The sequence below is a fragment of the Macaca nemestrina genome, chromosome 9 (assembly GCF_043159975.1).
Source record: "Macaca nemestrina isolate mMacNem1 chromosome 9, mMacNem.hap1, whole genome shotgun sequence".
Lineage (NCBI taxonomy): Eukaryota > Metazoa > Chordata > Mammalia > Primates > Cercopithecidae > Macaca > Macaca nemestrina.
The window spans coordinates 128,971,635-128,997,954 of record NC_092133.1 but is presented as its reverse complement, the minus strand read 5'-3'; the positions used below and the strand labels follow the sequence as shown (position 1 = coordinate 128,997,954).

The following is a 26,320-nucleotide window of genomic DNA, read 5'->3' as shown; positions in this document are numbered from 1 at the left end:
CTCAGGAGCTTGTCAACAACACGGGAGGGGGGCTCGGGTCTCCTTACAGACCTACCCAGTCCCAATTTACATTAAAAGTTGAGCCCAGGAGGTCGAGACTGCAGTGAGCCGTAATCGCGCCACTGCACTTGAGCTTGGTGACAGTGAGACCCCATCTCTCAAAAAATTCCAAGTCCGCACCTCGCCCCCACGACGATTCGTAAACCCCTTTTAAGTGTGAGAAGCACTGATGGAGACCGGCGGTTTCAGCTGTGCCGCACATTAGGATCAGCTGGGAGCTGGGCAGCACAGGCCACACCCTACACCAACCAGTCGGAATCCCGGCGACTGCACCAAGCCAGCGGAACCTCTCCAGCCGTGCCCATGTGCGGCCGCTTCCGAGGCCCGGTGCTCTAGGGAAGTGGGGTCGGGGGGAGCCTAACCATGGCCCGCCGAGCTGCGGTGGCTGCGGAACCGGACCCGAAAGGCACCGTCCCTGGCCGACGTCCTCCGGAGTGAATGCGCCAAACGGGCCTGGCGCAGGGTATGGGCGCCGGACACCGCAGAGCATCCCAAAGCACGCGCGCGCGCGATCGCTCCGCCCCGCTCGGCTCCTCGCGTTTGGGGACGGGCCTACCCTTGGGGCGCAGGCGCGCTGACCGCCGCGGCGAGGGGTCGGCCGCCAGTGACGTCAGGACGCCGTGCGGGTTCCATCCCCCCTACAAGCCCCGGCCCCCAAGTCCCGCGCGGGCCGGCCAGGGGCGGGGCGTCGGGCCAGCTGAGCTATCCCGTCAGACCGCGCCAGTTTGAATGAAAGCTCCACAAGATGGCGGCGGTCGGGGCCGAGGCGCGAGGAGGTGAGGCTGGAGCGCGGCCCCCTCGCCCTCCCCGTTCCCAGGCAAGCTCCCAAGGCCCGGGCGGCGGGGCCGTCCCGCGGGCCAGCCAGACGGCGACGTGGCGGTTCCCCGGCCGCCGCGCCCCCGACTCCGGGACGCACGCTGCGGGCGCCTACCCTCCCCCAGGCCGCTGACCCGCCTCCCTGCCCGGCCGGCTCCCGCCGCGGAGGTGGGCACCGCGCGAGCCCAGGGCGCGTCGGCTGCGGAGCGTGGCCTCTCCGCCCGCTCGGCCCGGCCCCCTTGGCGTCTCCCGTGGTGGCTTCGGGGGTCGGGGCCGCTCCCCGGCGGTCCCCGGCTGGAGGTCCCGGGGGCCGGCTGCGACTGGCTCCTTTGTGGTGGTTCGAGCGCGGCGTGCGGCATGCGCCCGGGCCTTTGAAGTGGGAGGCGGGAAGCGACGCCCGCCGGCGTGAACATGACCTTAATATCAGAGGGGGAGAGGAAATCGGGGCTCCTGTGTGCTAAGGGGATAACCGAGGAACCCCCCCCCAAGGCGGACACGCTAGGAGGTTGAGTGCCTCGTTGGAGAGTCGCCCAGAAAGTGGGTATTTGAGGTTGCAGCCTCTGGCTTACGGTAACTCTTCCACCCACCGGGAGCTTGGTGTTATTTCTGTGGACGCTGGGGAATTGGGCACCGAGCGCGCGTGGGTGTGGGCGTCGGGGCGTGTTGGTGTCGCGCACGCTTTGAGAGCCTGGAACTTTTCCGTGCGTTCTGGAATGTAAAGGTGTTTTCAAGCTCGCCTCCTCTCCACTTGGATTATGACCTCATTATCCCCGAGTTTTTCTTCCTTGGAGAATGTCAGGGGTTACTGTGAACTAAGCTAGCGGAAGGTGTTTGTGGTGGTCATGAACTATTTAATTTTGTCAGTGAAATATTTTTCTACATTACTGGAGACTTGAGAGATTGTCGTTTTGCTTTTTTTTTAACCACGTGTTTGCAGTTTTTCATGTTCACTTTTTTTTTTCCTTTAAATTCTCGAAGAGCATTTCCTTTGCGGGTTGTGTTTTGAATCCTCAACTAGATAAAAATGTTTAGGAAAAGCACACAAACACACCTTGGGTAGATACTCAAGAGGAACCACCTTTATACGTGATCCCCTTAGTGAGGTCAGCTTAACACAAAACGTCCTCTAGTTTTTTTTAGATGGAAGGGACTTACGGGGTCATTTCTCTCCTATCACTGTCCTACCCCCAAACGACCACTCCAAAGCAATCGGCCTCTTCCCCCACGTTTTCTGGAGGAAAATACCTTTCTCTTTACTGCTTTAGGATGGAGTCGTTTGCAGCCAGGGAGATGGTGGAAATTATGCTTAAGGGTTTCTGACAATGAAGTGTCTGTGTGAGGTGGGGAGGATGAGGAAAGGGTGCAGGAAAAGTTATTGCTGCTAACAAGCGTTCTCCCTTTCCTGAAATTACCTCAAAACATAAAAGGTGATCGCAACTACCTTGGAGAGCTACCAAGTAAAGCTTGAGTTTACTGATAGATTTTGTTTGGTAACACCAGTTTTCTCCATTTTTTTCCAGTGAATGTGACAGCCAGACAGATTGAGACCTCACTAAAGTCACATAGCTCAGTGGCTGAGCGATGGGTAGGGCAGAGGACTTTTGATCCTGTCTAGTGCTTACCATGACACTAGCCCTAACACCAAGTTTGTTCCATTTTCCTAAACGTGTTTGTTAATTTACACTTTAAATTCAGTGTGGTAACATGCTACTTACAGAAATTTGAGGGTCAAATCTTCTGGAACACAATTAGTTTCTGGCTTCTGGAGGGTTGATGATAAGTATGTCTAATTTTCTTTGAGTTTAGTACATGGCTTATGTAAATTGAACACCGTTTTAAAAGTTTCGCTTTAAAAACAATACAGTCAATAAGTATTACAAAATATCAATATACTCTCCATTTTTTTAATAACTCGAGTTTATTCACCTTGGTGATAATATATTGCAGTATGGGTAAAATAATAAGTGGAATTAAAGCTTCATGCAACATTTCAAAGAGAAAACTAACATATGAGTTTGTAACGTAGAAATATATTTTTATTAGATTTCAGTTTTGTCCAGTTAAAAAAAAATGAGTTATGTGTTAATGAATTATAATGTTGTTTTAAAGTATATTTTAGATGTGTTTTTAAGAATAAGTGTCCTAGAGATTTACATTTTATTAAAATAGTGATTATAGTCTATGTAGAATACAATGAAAGTAAGAAACACTACCTCTGTTGACCTGCATCTGCATATAATTTTTAAAAAGCTTACAGACATGAAACATTTTCGAGTGACTTAATGGAAATCAACTGATGTCAGTTAAACATAGTGGAGTAGAAATCCATGAGAAAATCCAAGAACACCAATTTAACGAAATAGTTCCTTAATGTTTAACTTTTTCTTGAAGACGCATAATTGGTTTCTTGTCATAGGAATTTTTAGTCTAAAATTGCCAGTTGAAAGTTGGGGAATAGAGGGTTTTTCTCTTTTTTATTTTAATTGAATAGCTATTTCATTAGTAAAGAATTCTATTTTCTTATTGTAGCTTGGTGTGTGCCTTGCCTAGTTTCACTTGATACTCTTCAGGAATTATGTAGAAAAGAAAAGCTCACATGTAAATCGATTGGAATCACCAAAAGGAATCTAAACAATTATGAGGTGGAATACTTGTGTGACTACAAGGTAGTAAAGGTAAGGCAAATGTCTAGCCCCTTACAAGAGACCTAATCAGACTTCAGTATTTCATATTTCTGTAACAAAAAAAGAACCTTAAAAGTAAGAAAAGCTCTTCTTAATGTTTAAAAAATTCTAAGCCATAATAAATTTATGTGTCCTGTCATCTGTGTTGCCAAATAGCATTGAGAGGATTTTGAAGCTTACAATGTTCTTGCATTAGAATATTTTAGTGCTCGTATTAGTGCTCATATCACTCTACATCCAACTCTTGATTATCTCCATGTGGGTTACCAGAGCAAATGTTTGATCTCCAATTGTCTTTCGTTTTGTTCCTGGATCATATTTCCCCACTATCACCTGAAATGAACCTACCGTTTCAAACCAATTTTAGTGTTATTGAATCTCAAGAACATCACCATTTGCATTTCCTGCCATCCTGTCAAACTCCAGATTTAGTCAGGTTCTAGGTTATAACAGAATGGCCTGGATTACGAAGTCATTTCCAGCTTTTGTTTAGTACCTTAGAACTTAAGCAAACTCGTTTCACTTCTCTAAGCCTGCCTTTATTGCTCTTAAAAATGGCAGAGTTGTTCTCTAAAGATATTTTGATCTAAACTTTATATTTTTGAGTAATTCATCTGTCTATAGCCTACCTCTCTTTCCAAGAACTGTTTTGGTCATTAATCTACCAATTCTATTGATAAGTGAATCGGGAATCCTGTTTAAGTCTTTGTTTTCCTCCTTCATCTTCTATATTGAATTAGTCACTAAATCCCATTCTTTCAAGTTCCTTTAGTATCACTGCCTTCCCCGCTCAGTGGGATCTTATGCTCGTGCATTTCACCGGCACTCTCAGCATCCTTCAGCCCCTGAAACAGCCCCAGTCATCTGCCATCTCAGTTTACAACCTATGGACTGACCAATCCAGCTGAGCATATTATACAATCATGCATATCAGCCCCATTATAACTTATTTCTGTTCTCACACTGCTCAGTTCTACCTGACGAGCTTTTAATCTTGCTTGCTTTTCCCATTCTTGTCAGCAGGTTTTCCAACTTGTGTTACTTTTCTGGGTTTCTTACTCTACCCATTTCTTGTTTTCTGCTGAAGACCTCCTACCTCAATGAAAAATAGGATCCTTCATGTGTAAACTCTCAACTTACCTTCACCGCCAGCTGTTCACTTATTCTTACTTCCAGAGGTGCCACCATTTTTCTTTTTTCTTCCTATCTACCCCTTCTAGGACTTTTTTTTTTTTTTTAAAGACCCGGAGTCTCGCTCTTGTCGCCCAAGCTGGAGTGCAGTGGTGTGATCTCGGCTCACTGCAACCTCCACCTCCTGGGTTCCAGAGATTCTCCTGTCTCAGCCTCCTGAGTAGCTGGGACCACAGGTACTTGCCACCATGCCCGGCTAATTTTTGTACTTTTTAGTAGAGTTGGGGTTTCACCATGTTGACCAGGCTGGTCTCAAACTCGTGACCTCATGATTTGCCCACCTTGGCCTTCCAAAGTGCTGGTATTACAGGTGTGAGCCACTGCACCCTGCTGGATTTTTTTTTTCTTCTCTGGTGTCTTGTTTATATCAAGCTCTCTTTTTTTACAGATATATCTCAGTCAGTAAACATATTCAGATCTTCCCTAACCTTCAAAGAATCTTCTTTGGCCTTGCCTCTCCACTCATGCAAGTGTTTGTCTTTTTCTACTACTGCATGTCCCATTGACTTTTTTAACTGCTTTGTTGAGATATAATTCACATGCTGTTATACAACTCACCTATTTAAAGTGTACAATTCAAATTTTTTAAACCGGGCACAGTGACTCACGCCTGTAATCCTAGCACTTTGGGAGGCCAAGGCAGGCAGATCACTCGAGGTCAGGAGTTCGAAACCAGCCTGGCCAACATAGTAAAACCCTGTCTCTACTAAAAATACAAAAATTAGCCAGGTATGGTGGCGGGCCCCTGTAATCCCAGCTACTCAGGAGGCTGAGGCAGGAGAATTGCTTGAACTCCAGAGGTGGAGGTTGCAGTGAGTTGAGATCATGCCACTGCACTCCAGCGTGGGCGACAGAGCAAGACTCAGTCTCAAAAAAAAAAAAAAAAAAAAAAAAAACCCACAAATTTTCTAGTGTACTTTAGGAGTCAGTTTTAGAACACTTTTCGTTATCCCAAAAAGAAACACTAAACCCCTTAGCTACCACCCCTTACCCCAGATTTCCTCAATTACTCTTCTACCTCCAGCCCTAGGCAACCACTACATCTGTCTGTCCATTTGCGTATTTGGACATTTCATATAAAAGGAGTCATACCATATGTGGTCCTTTGTGATTGGCCCCTTTCAGCATGTTTTCAAGGTTCATCCATGTTGTAAAATATATCAGTATTTCATTCCGTCTTATTGCCAAATAATATTTCATTGTATGGATATAGCACATGTAATTTATTCATCACTTCGTGGACATCTGAGTTGTTTCCATTTTGGGACTATTATAAATAATGCTGTTATGAACATTCGTCTACAGGGTTCTGTGTGGACATAAGTTTTCATGGTTCTTGGGTACATACCAAGGAGTAGAATTGCTGGGTCATATGGTGACTCTGTGTTTAACTGTTTGAGGAACTGCCAGACTTTTCCAAAGCACTGCATTTTACGTTTCCACCAGCAGTGTATGAGAGTTTCAGTTCTTCACATCCTGGCGAATACATGATGTTATCTGACTTTTTGATGATAGTTGTCCTAGTGGGTTTGAAGTGGTATCTCATTGTGGTTTTGATTTGTATTTCTCTGACTAATGATACTGAGCATCTTCTCCTGTGCTTATTGGCCATTTGTATATCTTTGGAGAAATGTCTGTTCAGATCCTTTGTGCATTTTAAAAAGTGGATTGTCTGTTTAAAACATTCTTGTAATCATTCTTCACATAGTCTGGATACAAATCTCTTATTAGTATGTGATTTGCAAAAATTTTCTCCCATTCTGTGAGGTGTCTGTCCACTTCCCATTAGCTTTTTAACCCACCTTATTCTGATTTTTGCCCCTCAGTAACCTTTTAGATGTCAGATTTGAAGACCTTGCATCTTATTCAACTTTTCCCCTTTTAACACCATTGGCTACCTTTTCCTCTTTGAAACTCTCATCTTTGGAGAGATTGTCTAGGTTTAAAATTTGCCTCTTTTACAAGTTGTGTGATCTTCAGCAAGTTACTTAGCCTTTCTTTCATTTTCTTCATCTTTGAAACAAGGATCATTATTGTACCGTTCTCACAGGGTGTTACTAGCATTAAATGAGTTAATATAGATAGAATGCGTGGAACAAAGGCCGGCATAGTAATTATACTATATGAGCGTTTACTGTGATTATTGTTACCTCTATTCCTACTTCTTTTCCACCTGTTTTTCTTACTGTTCTTTATGAACCTTCTTTACTATCTCTTATCCCTCCCTCTGAAACGTTGATAGTCTTAAAGGCTCTGTTCTTGGCCCTCTGCTCACCTTGTAGTTGCTCTGTAGGCAGCCTCTTTCCCAGTGGTTTCTACTTGTATGTGTTTGGCTCATCATTCAATCTTTCTGAGGCCTTGAACCCTTTCTGGGCTTCATTTCGAACTGGATACCCTACAGGTATCCAAGTTCACATTCAAAACGGCACCTGTTTTCCTCCTTCATACCTGCGTTTTGCACTAGTGTTCCCTATCTTGGTTAACGGAAACGTAATTCTCCCACTTACCTAACCTAATGATTGCATATATCTTTAATTCTTCATTTCTTTTTACCCTCTAAATCTAATGGGTTATCATATTATGTTATCTCTGTCTCTTTGTCCTTTCCTGTTCATTCCTGCTGTACTTTCACAGAGAGAATTAGTAATAGTTACTTACGGGTCTGTGCTTACATTAAGGGAGCTACCAAGATTCTTGTACAGAATCCTGAGTTTCATAGTTCAGTTTCAGATCACTTTTGCTGTTTAGTTTCTCCTTAGTCTTTCTCATCAGTTCATCTCTTTTCTTGCTTCGGAATAAGTGACCTTCCTTTGCTCGCTTATGTCCTCAGTACCCCACATACATCCCCCATTTCTTCTGCCTGGCATAGATATTGAATCTCTAAGCCAGCATTAGTTCAGCATACCTCTGCCTTTTTTCTTCTCTTTCTCTTTTTCTTTTACAAATTCAGAGTAGGTGAAGGATCTTATGACCTTGTCCTTTTCTTGTGTGGCCATCTCCACTTAGCTCATGAAAGACACTGTCTCAGTACCATATTCCACCATGCCATTATAGTTGTTCCTTAAACCTAGCTCTGATTGCATTCAAGCCTTGCTTTAGACCTTTTCATGGTTCCCTGTTTACCAGTCTCATCTGAGACACGTTAGCATAGGACCAAGGTTTTTTGTCATCTGGCTACCCGCCACCTTTCCAGCCTCATCTCTTGTCATCTATCCTGTTTTCTGAAATGGAAATATTTATAGATTATTTCATTTAGCTAAGATGTACTGAGCACCTGTTATGAGCTAGGTACTGTTCTAAGCATTGGAAACATAGCTCAAAAACAGACACAGCTTGCATTCTAATGCCTTGAACATATCATGCACTTTTGTGTCCCCTTTCCTTATCTAATTCCCTCTTCAGAATGCTACCATTTCTTTTCCCTGCTTCGCAAAATCCTACACAGCCTGCACAGTTCAGTGCAAAGGTCACCACCTATTGTAGAACCACCTGCCGTTTCTCACCTCCAGCAAAATTAGTTGATTTATGTTCAGGATTTACAAAGCACCATTCTTGCCATTATTCTAGAACTTGTAACACTTTATGGTCTTGTTTGTATCAGATCTTCCCTGCTAAATCATCCACCATTTGAGGGCCAGGACTGTCTCATTGTAGTCCCGGTACAGAACGGGTGTTTAGTCCGTGGTCATTGAATTGAATTGTCTTTTGCTTCGGTCATGTTTCTAGGGCGTACATTCACTATTAGAGTAGGCCTTCCTGGCTTCATGCTTAGATGATAGCAGCATTCTGTTGACTCGTGTCTCCTGTTTGTTTTTCTCATAGACTTACTCAACAATTATTTGAGTTTCTTCTGTGTGCCAGGCATTGTGTTAGGCACTGGGAATCAAAAGATTAATAAGAAACTCCCTCACTATAAAGAACTCACAGCCTAGTGAGAAAGTTTGACAAATAGCCCGTTGCAGTGTAGATGTATAAAAAGTGCTGTGGCACACATCATTACAAGATCTGTGGGAGGTGCACCTTGGATAGGTCACAGAAAGCTTCCCAGAAGTGATGTCCAATTGGAGCCTGTCCAAAGGTGAGCATTGTAATTGTCTGTGGCTTCTGTCTGGAGAATGAGGTGATAGTAGATGGACGTGGGAAAGAATGAGAGGTGAGTGAAGGATTTTTCAGCCATCCTAAGGCAATGGGGAGTTAGTTGACAGGTTCTAAAGAGAGTGATACATCAGGTTTGTAATTGAGAGAATTTTCTCTCTGCAAAAAAGAAAGGGGATTGATAGGGGGATAACACGTGCACGGCTGCATGTTCTGAATGGCTGTCATAGTAACCAGGCCAGAAACAGTGGTGCTTGGACTAAAGTATTAATGATGTTAAGGAAAAGTAGGTGTGCGGTTCTTCTGTTCTTTCTTAAAAAATAAGGATGTAAAATGTATGTCTGTGGCTTGTGGTCACAGGGTTGGGTGGGGGTATGGCAGTGAGGGTGCCAGGTCTAGGGAAAATACAGATTTCTGACTTGGGCAGTGGTTTAGACAATGTTACTGTTCCCCAGGAATACAGGAGTAGGAACTAGATTGGGCTTGGGGACCCATTTCTGGTGGGTTTAAGTTCTACTTAAAATGTACTCAACTTTCTTGAGTACTTTCAAAATGTACTTTCTTAAGGACATTTTAAGTGGGACTTAAACCAACTGGAAGTGGGGCTCAAATCAATAGTGAGATCTAACTAGAAACATAGATCCTAAAGTAATTGGCAAAAAGATAGAGAGGGAAGCCTTGGGAGTGGATGCAGTTTCCTATTCATGAACTCAGCTAATATTTAGGCCATCTACCATGTCCTGCACTAGGAATTGGGAATCTGAGCAATGAGTGATATGAGGGTATGGTCCCTGATACTTTGGAGTTTATTTTTCAGTGAGGGTAGAAATACCTTAAATGCAGTTGGACAAAGTACTTATTGTAGTTGAGGTAAGTGTTGATGTGACAGAAGGATCTCACTTATCCTGGAGAGACTGGGCAGGTATCCCTGAGGAACTGATGTTTCAACTTAGTACTAAAGGAAGAAAGGGATATGTGGGAGGGATTTCGAGGCAGAAGACAGCCTGACTTCAAGGAGTAGAAAGAGGGCCTTCAAGGAATAGAGGATATGGGTGGAACAGAGCAAGTAGGAGGGAGCGCGATGAGGCTGGCGGGATGGGCAGGCCCCAGAGAGTGCTGCTTCTCATAGGCCGAGGACAGGATTTTGGACTTCCTCTTAAGGGCGTAGAGTACCATTTAGTAGTTTTAAGCAGGGGAGCGGTGTGCTGAGATGTATGTGTTGAAAACATGACTCTGGCTGTTGTGCCCTGAATGGGTTGAGGGTGGCAAGAGGCGATTGCAGTAGCCCAAGCAAAGCAAATATGAACAGAGAACAAGGACTGAGGATGAGCTCTGAGAAGTAGGTGGGGACACTCGTAGGAAGGACTGTCAGAGACTGAGACACACTGGCAAGAGAGGTAGTCAGAAAATAGGAAGAGTTGGCCGGGCGCAGTGGCTCACGCCTGTAATCCCAGCACTTTGGGAGGCCGAGGCAGGCGGATCATGAGGTCAGGAGATTGAGATCATCCTGGCCAACATGGTGAAACCCCATCTCTACTAAAAATATAAAAATTAGCTTGGTGTGGTGGTGCTTGCCTGTAATCTCAGCTGCTCGGGAAGCTGAGGCATGAGAATCACTTGAACCCAGGAGGTGGAGGTTGCAGTGAGCCGAGTTCGTGCCACTGCACTCCAACCTGATGACAGAGCAAGACTCAGTCTCAAAAAAAAAAAAAAAAAAAAAAAAGGAAAGAAAGAAAATGGGAAGAGTAAATCATGGGAACCAGAGGAAAAGATGATGTCAGCAGGAGAGTATTAAACAGTAGGTCAAAGAACTGGAAAGAATCCACTGGATTTAGTAATGGAGGGTCACTCATTCCCTTAGAGCACCTCTGAGAAGAGCCAAAGGAATGAATTAAAGAATGAACCAGACCGGATGCGGTGGCTTACGCCTGTAATCCCAGCACTTTGGGAGGCTGAGGCAGGTGGATCACCTGAGGTCTGGAGTTTGATTCAGCCTGACCAACATGGAGAAACCCTGTCTCTACTAAAATTACAAAATTAGCCGGACGTGGTGCATGTCTGTAATCCCAGCTACTCGGGAGGCTGAGGCAGGAGAATCGCTTTAATCTGGGAGGTGGAGGTTGCAGTGAGCTGAGATCGTGCCATTGCACTCCAGCCTAGCTACAAGAGTGAAACTCCATCTCAAAAAAAAAAAAAAAAAAAAAATTAACTGGAGGTGAGAAAGTAGAGTTAAGTAGGATGGACAATTCTTCCATGAATCGTAGCTTTCAAGAAAACGAGAGGGCTACATGGGTATAAGGGTGTTTATAATTTTTTTCAAGTTTTTTTGAAAAGACCATTGTGATAGTATTTTTTTTTTAATTTTGAGGAAATACTATGCATGTAGTTTTAAAAAGTGAATGTTATAAAAGGTCAGATACTGACATCTACGCCGTGACCTAGTTTCAGTCTCTCATTCTTAGCAACTTAATATGTCTTTTAGAAATTCCCCACATATACAAGCGTTTATATCTCAGAGGAGGTTTAGTTTTATTTTGCTTTTTAAAAATGGAGCCTGTTTAAATGCTTGTGAGAACCAGCAGAGATACTGAAGAGACAAGAAGAATTGACCAAGGAAGTGCGTCTGTCTTTTCATGTCTGCATCCACCTTCTCTCTAGCTCCATGGCCATGGAAGGCTGGAAGTTAAGGCAGTTAATGCCTGGTGGTTTCCATTTTTTCTTTGCATTAGGAACACAGGTCATACATCACTGAAAATAACACAGGATGTAGGGATGGGAACCTTGAACAAAGTGGAGGAGGTCTGAAATAGCCAACTTGAGAAATGGAAAGAATTCTGTGGGGGGAGGCAAAAGGTTGTTACTATTATAAATTCATGTCAAGGGTCAAGTTGAACTTAAAGGGTGTTAGTTGTAGTAGTACTTAGTCTCAATGCAAGGCGATTTTTCTGCAGCATTATTGTTACTACATCACCCCTTCACACAGAATAATTTCTGACAAAACTACGAGTATGTAAGATAGTTCAGTGAAGAACAAGATCCTCTGTACACATTGATGGACATGTACATAGCTTAGTAAGCTAAGCAATAAATATTGCCTATAGCTTTGGTTTCTTAAAGTATACAGGTACTTTTGTGTTTCGAGAACCACCCCTGTGCGGCATGGCACAAAATAATACTAGTCCACATCTGACAGTAGATTGATATTCCTAAAACACTGATTGAACCTAGGGTGGTTAAGAACTAGAATAACATAGAAATCATTATACTACAACCTGTATTTGAGAGATCAGGAAAACAGAGCTCTAAGAAAATACTTTAACAATGTCATGTGGCTCACTTTTTTCAATTCTGTGTCTCTAACCCAGCTGTCACAATTCCTACTCTTACTGGCATGAAAATTCAGTGATTTTCCGTGACTATAATAGTTCTCAGACTATGCTCCTGTGGAACCGTGTGTTTTCATAATCAAATTCCAGTTATTTATTTAGAAACAAGGTCTCACTCTGTTGCCCAAGCTGGAGAGTAGTAGCGGCTGTTCTTGGCTCACTGCAGCCTTGACATCCCAGGCTCAAGCGATCCTCCCATCTTGGCCTCCTGAGCAGCTGAAACCACAGGCAATGTGCCACCACAGGCATGTGCCACCACATGCTGCTAATTTGTAGAGACAAGGTCTCACTATATTGTCCAGGCTGGTCTCCAACTCCTGGGCTCAAGCAATCCTCCTGCCTCAGCCTCCCAAAGTGAGCCACTGTGCCCAGCCAGATTCAGGTTATTTTAACACTGATATTGAATATGATGATTATTTCAAAATTGGTAGAAAAAATTAGCTAGTGGAAAGACACATTTTTTTGTTCTTTGTCTTCCCATATGTTTCTTTTAAAGTTTTGGTGTTTGCTGCCACTTGTTGGCTATAGACAGCAGGTGACAAATACTGAGAAACCATGAATTGCTACCTCCAAGTTTATCAGCTTGTATTTCCTTTAAGAATTCATACAGTTAGTGTTGTGATTTGTATATTGCATACCCTTTGGTATTCGTATGTTTTTGTTATACATTCAGAAACATTTAGTCACAGCCTAAAATATGGTGGGCAGTTGTGCTATTTGGGGGCTATAAAGAATAAGATTCCATCCCTTCCCACAAATACCTTAGAGTTTAAATTGGAAATTGGAACAAAAAGGAGTTGGTGGTGATCAGTTCTTGGGTATGGGGACAGGAAAGACTTCATAGAAGAGGTGATATTTACGCTGTTTTAAAAGATGAGACAAGCGTTCATTATGCCAATGGGAAAGGCCCTCCTAATTAGGGAGAAGTTTGTGAACAAAGCAGCAGAGGCATCAAAAGGCCTGGCATGTTGTTCATTGTGGCTAGTGTGTGTTGTGTGAATGGGGCCATCATGAAAGATGGAGCCAGAGGGGCATCAGGAAACAGTTCCAGAGTGACTTGCTTTCTGAAAAGAGGAACTTTGAACTTCATTCCCTAGGCAGGGTGGAAACCATTAACAGTTTTTAAGCAAAAAAAAAAAAACAACAGTAACTGCTTCTGTGGATTTTTTGTTTTTACAAAAAAACTATAGTAAAGAAGGATAGAGTGTTTGAAGCTGTAAGTCTGGAATAGGGAAACCAGTTGGAAGATTAATGTAAGAATGCAGGCAAGAATTGAGGGCCTGGTGTGACTAACGCTATAGAAATAGAGATCGACAGGAAGAAGTCCATCTCTAAAGAAACTTGGTGATGATTGGATTGAGGAGAAGAAGGAATTGAGATAACCTGGTTTCTGGCTTGTGTGAGTAGGTGGACAGGTAAGATTCACCATGATGAGGAATACAGAAATAATCTGATGTGGAAGGACAGTGGTGAGTTCTGTGTGGTTAGATTGCTTTAAGAAGCATCCGGTAGGCTATTGGATATATTGGGCTACAGATAAAACTTGGAGAGTCATCAGCATATAATTAATAGTTAAAACCATGGGGTGATGAGGTTGTCCAAAGAGATCGTTTATAGTAGGAATTCTCTAAACCTGGAATCTAAATATCCTGAAATTACCCAAAATGTTTTATATGTGGTTTTTGTTAGAGAAAGGTCCATTGCTTTCATCAGATTCTCCAAAGGGATAAACATGTTCATGTGAAAAGGGGTGCCAGACAGGGTCCTGAGTGTCTCCATTGTGTAAGTGATGGGCAGGGGAAGCAGTCTCAGCAAGGAAAATACAGAGGAGCAAGAAGGAAGTCTGAGAAATGGTTACGTGGTGGCTGTTACCTTAGAGAGGCCAAATAAGAGGGGGTTGAAGAGTCCCTGGGTTTGGCAATTAATAGATTTGTAAAATTGTTCCTAACTAACAAGATGGAGTTAAATGTACTTCATGAAGCTCGCCCAGAGGCACCATGGTTTCTGAGAACTTTAAGAACCACTGGCCTACAGTAAAGTTCAAGTGTCTCAGCAAAGTAAGTGTTACGGTTGTCTAAAATTTGCTCTTGCCTTACCATTACAAGTTTTAGCTTGTTTAAACATTCTGAACCTTAAAGCTAGACAGATCCATCTCTTCACTATTTTTTTGATACTTCATGCAAATCTTAGCTTTCAGCTTTTGCCCATGTTTTTCATCTTCCCTGCCATGTTCCCTACTCAATCACTGCTCTCACTCCTTCAGAGTGTAGTGTGTACTGCTTTCTGTCTTCCCTTTTCTTATTGTCTGAGCTGTATTGATTTCCCTCTATATTCTGGTGATAATGTCTTACGTTGCTACTTATTTCACGTCATTGCTGCCTTTTCCCTATGAGATTTTACTCCTAAAGGCTAGTAATATATTTCCCCATACCCCCTAGTGACCAAACTTTCATATACTTATTATAGATACTAAAATACTGGAATGGCTAACTGACATCAAAGATAGTTGGGGGAGATGTCTTTTATTTTTTTTGGATACAGGATCTCGCACTGTCACTCGGGCTGGGCCGGAGTGCAGTGGTGTGATCTTGGCTTACTGCAACCTCCGCCTCCCAGGTTCAAGCAATTCTCCTGCCTCAGCCTCCCAAGTAGCTGGGATTACAGGCACCTGCCCGCCACCATGCCCAGCTAATTTTTTGTATTTTTACTAGAAATGGGGTTTCACCACGTTGGCCAGGCTGTTCTTGAACTCCTGACCTCATGATTCACCCGCCTCGGCTGGGTAATGTGATTAAGAAAAAATTCATATGATGTATTCCAAATTACATAGGAGTGATTTATGGATCATTTTTGCCACTGGGATTCCATTTCTATAGGTAATCAAGAGTTGATTACATGTCAGAATAAGATACTGATATAATAAGCTTATGAACGTTTTGGCCTTTATTTGGCATTTTAGCTTATTGAATTTGTTTCTTAAAGTGGTTTTCTGTGTAAAATTATTTTTCAAAGTGGAAATATCTTAATAAAATATACTTATAAAATATAAGTCTACCAAGTTGACACAGAATCTTACTAATATTTCTATACTAGTCTGCTATAAGTATTCATGTTTTATAAGCATATTTCCTGTTCATAAATTCAAGTAGGTACCAATGTGATTAGCATATAAAACTTGTTCATTTAAAATGCAAGTGATTCATGTAAGATTAAATACAATTAATTATTTTGGAAATAACGTCAGTGGCCAGTGTTTTTAATGTTCCTGGATGATTTAACCATTGACTTAAAGCCACCATTTCTGTTTCTTTCATTGTTTACTGGGAATATTTGGCATAACCCGGGCTATGGTAGGAAAAACTGTAGCCAAAAAGAGGACTAGGGTTGCATTGCTTTATTCTAGCATCTGAAAAATTTAAAATGTTTAGAATTAAGGGGAGTAGAAAAGTTACATGCTGCCAGTTGGATCTCGTATCTACTACAGTGTGAACAGATACCCGCCAACAGCAGTCCTGAATTGTAGCGGTCACCTGAAAGGAGGAAGAAATCCTTAGGCCTTAATGGGGCTCAATTTGACAAATACTAAAATGTACATCAAAGCTTTTTTTTTTTCCTGGCACCATAATATGTATTTCCACAGAATGCAGTTTTTGTGCACATCCGCACACTATTTAATCACATTTTTTAAGAGAAAAAATCTTTTGACCAATTTTCAAAAGAAAGCAAAGTTCTTTTAATTCACAAGGATTACTGCTTGTTGAATAGAATATAATGAAACAAAACATTAAGATGCAGATAGTGGGGATAAAATAAGCACACTCCTGGGTGGGCGCCTGGTTCCTGCACAGCTGCCTCATGGTGTCCCTCAGCCCAATTTGTGCCTCAGCAACATGGCAGATATCACATGGCTTAGACCTTTAGTCATTAATGCATTATAACTGTTAAAACAACTGTCATGGACATCTGTACTTTATATAAAAACTTTCTTAAAATTCTCAGGGAAAAGCAGTTATCTCAACAAGATTTTTCAGTATCTATGACTTAAAAATGATAATGTAACTGTCCAATGCAGTTTAATCCCCTTTTTATTTCAGAAGACATTTTATGATCTAATGTTACCCCTTGGGCATGTGGCTATATATTATTCCAGAAGAAAAAAAAAATTACTGAGACCACTTCAAAATTTATTAGACACACAAGTGTGTTTTTTATCTTTTATTTTTTACTTTTTTTTTTTTTTTTTTTTTTTTAACATGGAGTCTCGCTCTTCTGCCCAGGTTGGAGCGCAGTGGCTCACTCACAGTCTTGGCTCACTGCAACCTCCTCCTCCTGGGTTCAGGCGATTCTCCTGCCTCAGCCTCCCAAGTAGCTGGGATTACAGGTGCCTGCCACCACACCTGGCTAATTTTTTGTATTTTTAGTAGAGAGGGTTTCGCCATGTTGGCCAGGCTGGTCTCGCACTCTGGTCCTCAAGTGATTCACCCGCCTCGGCCTCCCAAAGTGCTGGTATTACAGGCATGAGCCACTGCGTCAAGCCTTAACTGCCTTTTTAAAAAGAAACTTAAACATGGCATTTCCTTACCTTAAGGGAGGAAAACAGAGTCACTGGAGTGAAAAGACAAGATACCGTGGTGCCTTGTTGCCAAGGCATTGTGGCCAACAACAGTGTGAGGGATAAATTAGAATAGTTGCTATTAGGTGGCATAAGTGCCTGCTACCTCATCCAGTCATGGGTGAGTCTAAATCAGCATTCTCTAGAAGAGAGCTGTCCGATAGAAATGTAATGCGAGCTGCAGACGCCATTCAGCATCTACTAACCACATTGAACAAAGTAAAAAGAAACAGCTGAAATTGCTTTCAAGAATATATTTGATCCAATATATCCAAAATATTATTTAAACCTGTAATCAAGATTTTAAGTTGAGATACTTAATGTTCTTTTTTTTTTTTTTTTTTTTGGTATAATACTAAGTCTTTAAAATTCAGTGTGGTTTTTTTTTGCTTTGTTTTTTGTTTGTTTGAGACGGAGTCTTGCACTCTGTCGCCCAGGCTGGAGTGCAGTGGTGCAATCTCAGCTCACTACAACCTCTGCCTCGCAGGTTCAAGCGATTCTCGTGCCTCAGCCTTCCTAGTACTGGGATAACAGGCACGCACCACCACACCCAGCTAATTTTTGTGTTTTTAGTAAAGATGGGGTTTTCCCATGTTGCCCAGGCTGGTCTCGAACTCCTGGGCTCAAGCGATCCATCCACCTTGGCCTCCCAAAGTGCTAGGATTACAGGCATGAGCCACCGTGCCCAGCCTTAGTGTGTATTATATTTTAAGCATATCTCAATTCGGATTGGCCACATTTCAAGTTTTCAGTAGCTACATGTGGCTAGTTATAACTGTATTGGACAGTTCATCTCTAGAACATCTAGAGAACGTGTGCCCATGATGTTGAGAAATGAGTTCCCTCGTGTCTGGTGTATGATATTAAGTTATGGACATTAAGAATGCCTGAATCTATTGCTGGCCAAGTAAGCCACTAACCTAGGTCATAAAGAGTTAGCTTTGAGACCATCTGTTTCCATGATCAAAATAAATACATCTGGGTTTAACCTACATCACCATTTAGTAACATAGTCATAAGTTTCATCTTTTTCCAGGTAAAACTCTGTAGCCTCTTATCAAATATGTTATGCCACATCTAAATTCCATATTTTATGTAATATAAGGAAAAATATTTTTATTTGTATGACTTATACTTCATGTGTTAGGAACCTGTGACTACATGTTCTGAACTGTTAGTAATAAAAATGGTAATGGATACCTTACTCTTGAAGATTTTTAATTATTTTCGGTAAAACTGGGAAATAGCCATCTGATTTGCATTGTATTTTCTTTTGTATTTTAAGGATATGGAATATTATCTTGTAAAATGGAAAGGATGGCCAGATTCTACAAATACTTGGGAACCTTTGCAAAATCTGAAGTGCCCATTACTGCTTCAGCAATTCTCTAATGACAAGCATAACTATTTATCTCAGGTAAAGAAAGGCAAAGCAATAACTCCGAAAAACAATAACAAAACTTTGAAACCTGCCATCGCTGAGTACATTGTGAAGAAGGCTAAACAAAGGATAGCTCTGCAGAGATGGCAAGATGAACTCAACAGAAGGAAGAATCATAAAGGAATGATATTTGTTGAAAATACTGTTGATTTAGAGGGCCCACCTTCAGACTTCTATTACATTAACGAATACAAACCAGCTCCTGGAATCAGCTTAGTCAATGAAGCTACCTTTGGTTGTTCGTGCACAGATTGCTTCTTTCAAAAATGTTGTCCTGCTGAAGCTGGAGTTCTTTTGGCTTATAATAAAAACCAACAAATTAAAATCCCACCTGGTACTCCCATCTATGAATGCAACTCAAGGTGTCAATGTGGACCTGATTGTCCCAATAGGATTGTACAAAAAGGCACACAGTATTCGCTTTGCATTTTTCGAACTAGCAATGGACGTGGCTGGGGTGTGAAGACCCTTGTGAAGATTAAAAGAATGAGTTTTGTCATGGAATATGTTGGAGAGGTATGTATAATTTGCCACGTTGTAAATGATGGGCATGTAAGGTTTATACTTTTGGAAAATTGCCTTTTTATCTCTGTAACAGATACTTGGTACATTTTGAAATTTTCATTTGCAGATATGTAGAAATTTATTTTCTGATTTAGGAGAAGAGTTCACTGGCATGTTTAGAAATAAAAAACTTTTATGTGAACAAAACAATATGTTAAATCGATACAGTCATCTTTCAACAAATACACATTCCTAGTAGTCAAACCTAGCATTTGTAAAATTTAAAATATGACAAATGTTTTTATCCAAAAGTCCTAAGAAGAAACTCAGATGTAACACATGCTGCTTTGAAACTTGAAAGTTTTAATTTACTTCATCTGTTTGACCAAATATGGTTAAATGTAGTTGGCAGAACTCTATTTTGGATCAACATGAAAGATACTATATTTGTAAGTATTGTAAAATATACACAAGCATTTGTTGCATCCGTAAGAAAATTAGGCTCTGTGCATCTGTAACTTACTTTTGAATTGTGAAGACCATTCTCAAAACTACCATACAAATACTAGCAAATTTATTTTTATACAAATCATATATCTATGTGTATATATATATGAATGTAAAAAGTATTTGCCATGTGTCACATACTATTCTAAGCACTTGATGTATTAATTCACTAATCCTCTCCAAAACTCAGTGAGGTAGTACTATTTCTTTTTTGTTTTTTCTTTTTTTTTTTTTTTGAGAGGTAGTACTGTTATGTCCATTATTATAGAGAAATTGAACACCTTGCCCGAGGTCACACAAGTCACATAGTAATAAGAACCAACATTCAGAGCTCCAAAATCAGTCATCTTCACCATGACACCACACTGCTTCAAACTGAAGGGTAGGTTGAGCTGTGACTAGAAAGACAGGAACATGGCTACATATCCGGAGTTGTCAACTCTGGATTTTTTAGTTGGAATTGGGTCACCTATAATTATCTGTGTTCATCTAGAATTCTGAAACTAAATTAGGTGTCTGTTTTGATTCTTATACTTTTAGACAGTGGTAGGTTATTATAAATTATTCAGTATACAAGATCTTACATAATCAAATTATTCTTTTTGTTAACCAGAAGTTTTTAAGTTGCATTCTTAATGAGTGCAGCAGCCAAATTTGGTTGGTAACATAAAGCACTTTAGACACTTTCAGTTTCTTAAGCTGAGCGTGTCATAAAACTGTTCTTAAGAGCTGAACTGTGGATGACGATCTTAGACTTACAGAATTGCATGAAAATAACGTATTCTACAAAAACGAAACCTTCCATTCCAAAGTTAACATAGCTTCTCCCCTGTATTTTTAACAATTTTCCATTTGTAACTGCATATAGATAAGTTACAGGAAAAATGTGTCTGGATCATAATTTAGAGCATTATACTTGCAGATTTAGTCTTTAACTTTCAATTTTGTCCTGTAGAGAGCTATGGTTGTATAGCTTTTTGAACATCCTAATTATAATGAAAGTAATGCAGTGTTTCAACTTACTGCTCAAATCCTGTTTAAAAAGTCATAAATCAACTGGGTACAGTTAATCCCAGCACTTTGGGAGGTCGAGGCTGGAGGTTCACTTGAGCCCAGGAGTTCCAGACCAGTGTGGGCAACAGAGTGAGACCCCACATCTCTACAAAAACTAAATCATTAGTTGGGCCTGGTGGTATGTACCTGTGATCCAGCTATTCAGGAGGCTGAGGCAGGAAGATCACTTGATCCCAGGAGTTCAAGGATGCAGGGAGTCATGATGGCACCACTGCATTCTAGCCTGAGTGACAGAGTGAGACCCTGTTTAAAAAAAAAAAAGTCATCAATCTTTTGCATTATCATTTTTCTTCCCCTCATTTTCCCACCTCTTTCCATCTGACTCCTAGTGTGAATGTTTGCTTTGATGACACTCGAATTTCTTACTTTTTAAATATTTGTAGGTATTTGCTTATTAATAGACATGTAGATGAATGCTTCTTTAGTTCAGTAGCTACGTAATATACTGTAGTTTTTTCTGTTTAGGTAATCACAAGTGAAGAAGCTGAAAGACGGGGACAGTTCTATGACAACAAGGGAATCACGTATCTCTTTGATCTGGACTATGAATCTGATGAATTCACAGTGGATGCGGCTCGATACGGCAATGTGTCTCATTTTGTGAATCACAGCGTAAGAAGACATACGTAAACTTTAGACACGACTAACAATTCAACCTAGTACTAGTTTCCATAGCTAAAAAATAATTCTCTTTAAACTACATATCCTTTTAACATTTCCAAAATACGTATTTTATAATGAGGGCAGCTTCTGTTAAGTTATGGTATTATTGCTGTGCTAGGAAAAGTAAACATTGAGGTGCCTACCGAGTATTAATAGCATGTATTTTGCAAGAGTCTTTACATATGTTACTTCATTTAAACTTTCTAGTAACTTTGTACGGTAGGTATTATTTTCATATTACAATGAGCAGAGCAATTAAGAGGTAAAGTGTCCAAGAATTACACAGAACTGTGTCTTAATGGAAGTTAACACGACTAAATTTTAGGATGTACAAACTAAGGTAAATGTATTTTCTTAAAATGTAAACATGTTACAACTTTTTATAAAATTTAAAGATTTGTATAGTATTTATGTAGGGCTATTTTTCTAAATTATAAATTAGTATTTTTCCTTGCCTTTTAATGTCTGAAAACACTTAGAATATAGCTGGAACTTAACTGCAGAATTCTGGACTCTATAAAAACTATTTCCAAAAATTAGGGAAGTTAATAATTTTGGGTTACCTACTAAGTACTAAGTGGATAACATTAGGCTTGTTAGGTTGACATTATCTTCATTTTGTAGATAATAAGGATAGTGTGTCTCACAAAGTTATATAGCTGAACATATAAAGGAAGGTAGACCATGTTAAACTTTTGATGGATTTCATAGTAAGAAATTAGTGTATGATTAGCAGACACCTTCTGGTCCCTTGTTTGTTGATTAACATTGAAGAATTTTTTTCTTAATGATGAATTCGAGATAGTCTCAAAATAGAGATATTCTATCCAAAGACCATTACACAGTTTTGATTCCTTAGTATGACTCACTACATCTCTTTTCTTGCATATTCCATAAGTTACTGTCGTATTCTCAAAACATTGAAGAGTTTGGATCAAAAGTTTAAGCAGTGAAACTCCATACAGTGTAACATTTGATTTCTGTAGTGCAGATTTGATTTTTTAAACACAGTTATTCTACTTCTTTAAAGTATATGCCTTACTGAAATAGTTACAGGTGAAATAATAATGTAATCTGGGATTTGCATTGAAATTCTCCAGGAAAAAAAGAAACTTGGGACTAGATGACTAAGATTGGCAAGCATGTTACTAATTGTTGAAGCTGAATAGTGGATACATAGGGATTTCTTATTTTCTCTATTTTATACTTGTCTGAAATTTTTATAAGGGAAAACAATCTTTTTAAATGTGCATGCCTCAAAGACCTCTAAGCAATAAGCAACTTAATTTCCAGTGGAACTTAAATCTCTTGGAAAGTAAACATTTTATATGGCATGTAGAAGGGCTTGTTCACACCGTTTTTACTTAAATGGGTTCTAATGTTCCTTTTTAGTGTGACCCAAATCTTCAGGTGTTCAATGTTTTCATTGATAACCTCGATACTCGTCTTCCCCGAATAGCATTGTTTTCCACGAGAACGATAAATGCTGGAGAAGAGCTGACTTTTGATTATCAAATGAAAGGTATGCTTTTCAAGTACAGTTTATTTGTTGTCAGTTTCAATATGAAGAATCAAATCCGACTAGGAAGAGACCTTAGATATCTGAACCAAACTAATACTAAAGATGAAAAGTTGAAGCACTAAGTTGGTCATCCTAAGGTCCAAAGCTAATCCGACAGCTAATACTACAACCCAGGTCTACCTGACCTTCAGCTGAGGAATGGTTCTACGTCGTGTTTTCTCAGAACTTCCATTTTGGAAACTGATTTATTTATTATAGAATCTTTTCTTAATACTGTACTACTTGTATTTTTTTTTTTTTTTTTTTTAACTGTGGGCTAAGCATGGTGGCTCCTGCCTATAATCCCACCGCGTTAGGCTTGAGCCCAGGAATTCAAGACCAGCCTGGGTAACATCGCGAAACCCTGTCTCTACAAAATATGAAAAAACTAGCCGGGTGTGGTAGCATGTGCCTGTAGTCCCAGCTACTCAGGAGGCTGAGGTGGGAGGATGGCTTAAGACAGGGAGGTTGAAGCTACAGTTGAGACGTGAATAGCACCACGGCACTCCAGCCTGGACGACAGAGACTCTGTCTGGAAAAAAAAATATAAGCCTACAGTTTTGAATTTTTACTAAGAGATGTATATTCAAAAGATAGAAAATATGATTTAAATCACATACAGATTTATTCTACTCCTACTTAAACCTGGCTTTTAAAAAGAACATTTAATTCTATTTGCTTTATTGTGACAATATAAATGTTTTCTTTAAGAATGACGGCCTTTACATATTGTCATTGCTTAACCTCTTACATACTGTGCTTTTATATACTGTGTGAAATGAGTGTGTATTAGATATTCCCAGTAAGTTTCATCATTTCAGAAATCCTTTCTCACAAATATGGGCTAATAACATAAACTTTACCTATTATTAACCCGCACCATCCTTTCAAGACAATTCATTATGATTTGAATCTGAATATTAACATTTATTTGTAAATATTTCAAAGGGAACTAACTGCATTTCCTTGGGAGTTAACTTACTCTAAGGGTCTTGACCATGTAAGTACCCTCTAACACTGATAATAAAGCTAATATAATAGAAAATTTGAAATTTATTCTAAATTGTCTTAACTCTCTTTCTGTATTTCTTTTTCTGTGTCTTCAGGTTCTGGAGATATATCTTCAGATTCTATTGACCACAGCCCAGCCAAAAAGAGGGTCAGAACAGTATGTAAATGTGGAGCTGTGACTTGCAGAGGTTACCTCAACTGAACTTTTTCAGGAAATAGAGCTGATGATTATAATTTTTTCCCCAATGTTAACATTTTTAAAAATACATATTTGGGACTCTTATTATCAAGATTGTACCTATGTTAATTTACAATTCATGTTTCAAGACATTTGCCAAATGCCTCTGAAGAGAGGGTCACTGGGTCTCATAGATTGATTTGAAGTCTACATATCTATAGTGCTTAGAGACCAAACTAATGGAAGGCAGACTATTTACAGCTTAGTATATGTGTACTTAAGTCTATGTGAACAGAGAAATGCCTCCCGTAGTGTTTGAAAGTGTTAAGCTGATAATGTAATTAACAATTGCTGAGAGATCAAACATTCAGCTTGCCATAAACCTCAAATTTGGAGAAACAGTTAATTTGGGCAAATCTACCAGTTCTGTTTTTGCTACTCTGTTGTCATTCCTGTTTAATATTCACTGTACTTGTATTTGAGACAAATAGGTGATACTGAATTTTATACTGTTTTCTACTTTTTCATTAAAACATTGGCATCTCAATGATATAGAAATTTAAGGTATAAATTTAAGGTATAAAATTAAATGTAAAAATTAATTTCAGCTTCATTTCATATTTTGAAGCAATCAAGACTGTTGTGATGAGTGTATGTCTGAACCTGTAATTCTTAAAAGACTTATTAATCTTCTAGAAGAAAAATCTCTGAAGAGCTCTCTCTAGAAGTCCAGAATGGCTGGCCATTATGCTTCTTTGAAAGGACAGGATAATGGGACCAGGACGGTTTTTTGGAGTACCAAGCAAGGGGAATGGAGCACTTTAAGGGCGCCTCTTAGTAACATGAATTGGAAATTTGTGTCCAGTACCTCCGGTCTAAACAGTCTAAACAGTAAAACAAGCTGCCTGGAGAGCACCTGTACCTAATGATACTGTAATGTACATTAACATTACAGCCTCTCAATTTCAGGCAGGTGTAACAGTTCCTTTCCACCAGATTTAATTATTTTTATATTTCCAGCAGGTTCTTCTTAAAAAGTAATCTATATTTTTGAACTGATACTTGTTTTATACATGAATTTTTTTTAGATGTGATAAAGCTAAACTTGGCCAAAGTGTGTGCCTGAATTATTAGACCTTTTTATTAGTCAACCTACAAAGACTAAAATAGAATATATTAGTTTGTAAGGGGGTGGGAGGGTTCCAGCATAGTATCGAATCTCAATCAGGAAAAACTATGCTTTCATGTCTGATTCTGAGATTTCTCATCGTGTTGTCGAAAATGATAAATGCAGCAAATCTAGCTTTCAGTATTCCTAATTTTACCTAAGCTCATTGCTCCAGGCTTTAATTACCTAAAATAAGCTTGGGTAAAATTGAACCAACTTCAAGAATGCAGCACTTCTTAATCTTTAGCTCTTTCTTGGGAGAAGCTAGACTTTATTCATTATATTGCTATGACAACTTCACTCTTTCATAATATATAGGATAAATTGTTTACATGTTTGGACATTAATCTGTTAACCAATTTTGGTTAACCTCAGAATCTGTTAACCAAAATTGCAGAATGGGGGGCCAGGCGTGCGTGGTGGCTCACACCTGTGATCCCAGCACTTTGGGAAGCTGCGGTAGGAGGATCACCTGAGGTCAGGAGTTCAAGACCAGCCTGGCCATCGTGGTGAAACCCTGTCTCTACTGAAAATACAAAAATTAGCCGGGCGTGGTGGCACACGCCTGTAGTCCCAACTACTCAGGAGGCTGAGGCAGGAGAATCACTTGAACCCAGGAGGCAGAGGTTGCAGTGAGCCAAGATCATACCACTGCACTCCAGCCTGGGTGACACAGTGAGACTCCGTCTCAAAAAAAAAATTTTTTTTGTTTTTTTGGTTTTTTTTGCAGAATGTGTCAAGACAAAATACTTTCTTAATGGCATTTGTATTTTATGAAAAATCAGTCACATAGTGTTAGTGTCAGTGTTAAGAAAGGGTCACAGGTTTACAGGTTGCCCCCAGTGGCCATACTTTGAATTGTGATTCTCACGGGTTTAAAGATGTGATTTTTAAAAAATCAGTGTTTTACCATCTAGTTATTTGATCTTGTCCACTTTTTTGTGTTTAACAAAAGTGTAAAACTGGAAAGCAAAGAAAAAAAGACTATTTTCAGTAAACATGTAGTTTTGTTTTGTCTTTATTAATAGAATGTAATGGGCCTTTGGGATCTTAAGTACTACTTACGTTACCTTTTTTATTCAGATGCTGAACTTAAGCAGTGAAATAATAGAAACTAAAGGATGTTATTAAGGGGTTTAACTATTTTAATTCAACATTTAGCTATTCATCATTGGTTTCCTGAAGACGTCAGAATTTTTCAGTGTAAGACAACTATCAAAGGTAATCCAGTTTAAAACATAAATCCACTGTACATATTATATTGATACCATCATTTTCAGGATCTACATAAGAGTACTGTGATACATAATTAATAATCTCAGGGTTTTTTCCCCCATATCTAAAATGTAGACAATACTTGTTTCTCTTT

The 26,320-nt window shown here is 39.9% G+C and overlaps 2 protein-coding genes across 7 annotated transcripts in view; one reads left to right on the top strand and one right to left on the bottom strand.

Annotated features, from left to right (window-relative positions):
- Positions 1-679: 679 nt before the first annotated feature.
- Positions 680-25,867, top strand: LOC105490642 (SUV39H2 histone lysine methyltransferase). Of its 4 annotated transcripts, XM_011756477.3 has the most exons (7): positions 1,683-1,979; positions 2,397-2,461; positions 3,406-3,551; positions 18,130-18,801; positions 20,836-20,982; positions 22,426-22,555; positions 23,701-25,867. In XM_011756477.3, exons 2-7 carry the CDS (start codon positions 2,458-2,460, stop codon positions 23,805-23,807), a joined length of 1,206 nt encoding a protein of 401 aa, XP_011754779.1. In that variant the 5' UTR covers positions 1,683-1,979; positions 2,397-2,457; the 3' UTR covers positions 23,808-25,867. The 4 variants fall into 4 exon arrangements, with proteins under 4 accessions (XP_011754788.1, XP_011754775.1, XP_011754779.1 ...); XM_011756486.2 differs by lacking the exons at positions 1,683-1,979; positions 2,397-2,461 and adding an exon at positions 680-836 and having other exon boundaries at positions 22,493-22,555; XM_011756473.2 differs by lacking the exons at positions 1,683-1,979; positions 2,397-2,461 and adding an exon at positions 681-836.
- The window catches only part of LOC105490652 (DNA cross-link repair 1C), a 64,517-nt gene continuing 49,390 nt past the window's right edge, over positions 11,194-26,320 (bottom strand). For 2 of the 3 annotated variants that reach the window (XM_071070456.1, XM_071070458.1), the window contains exon 15: positions 17,168-20,613. In XM_071070456.1, coding sequence (XP_070926557.1) covers positions 20,552-20,613 — 62 coding nt within the window. In that variant the 3' untranslated portion in view covers positions 17,168-20,551. Of the gene's footprint in view, positions 15,763-17,167; positions 20,614-26,320 lie in introns of those variants that run through there. The other variant, XR_011608245.1, reaches the window with a different exon arrangement.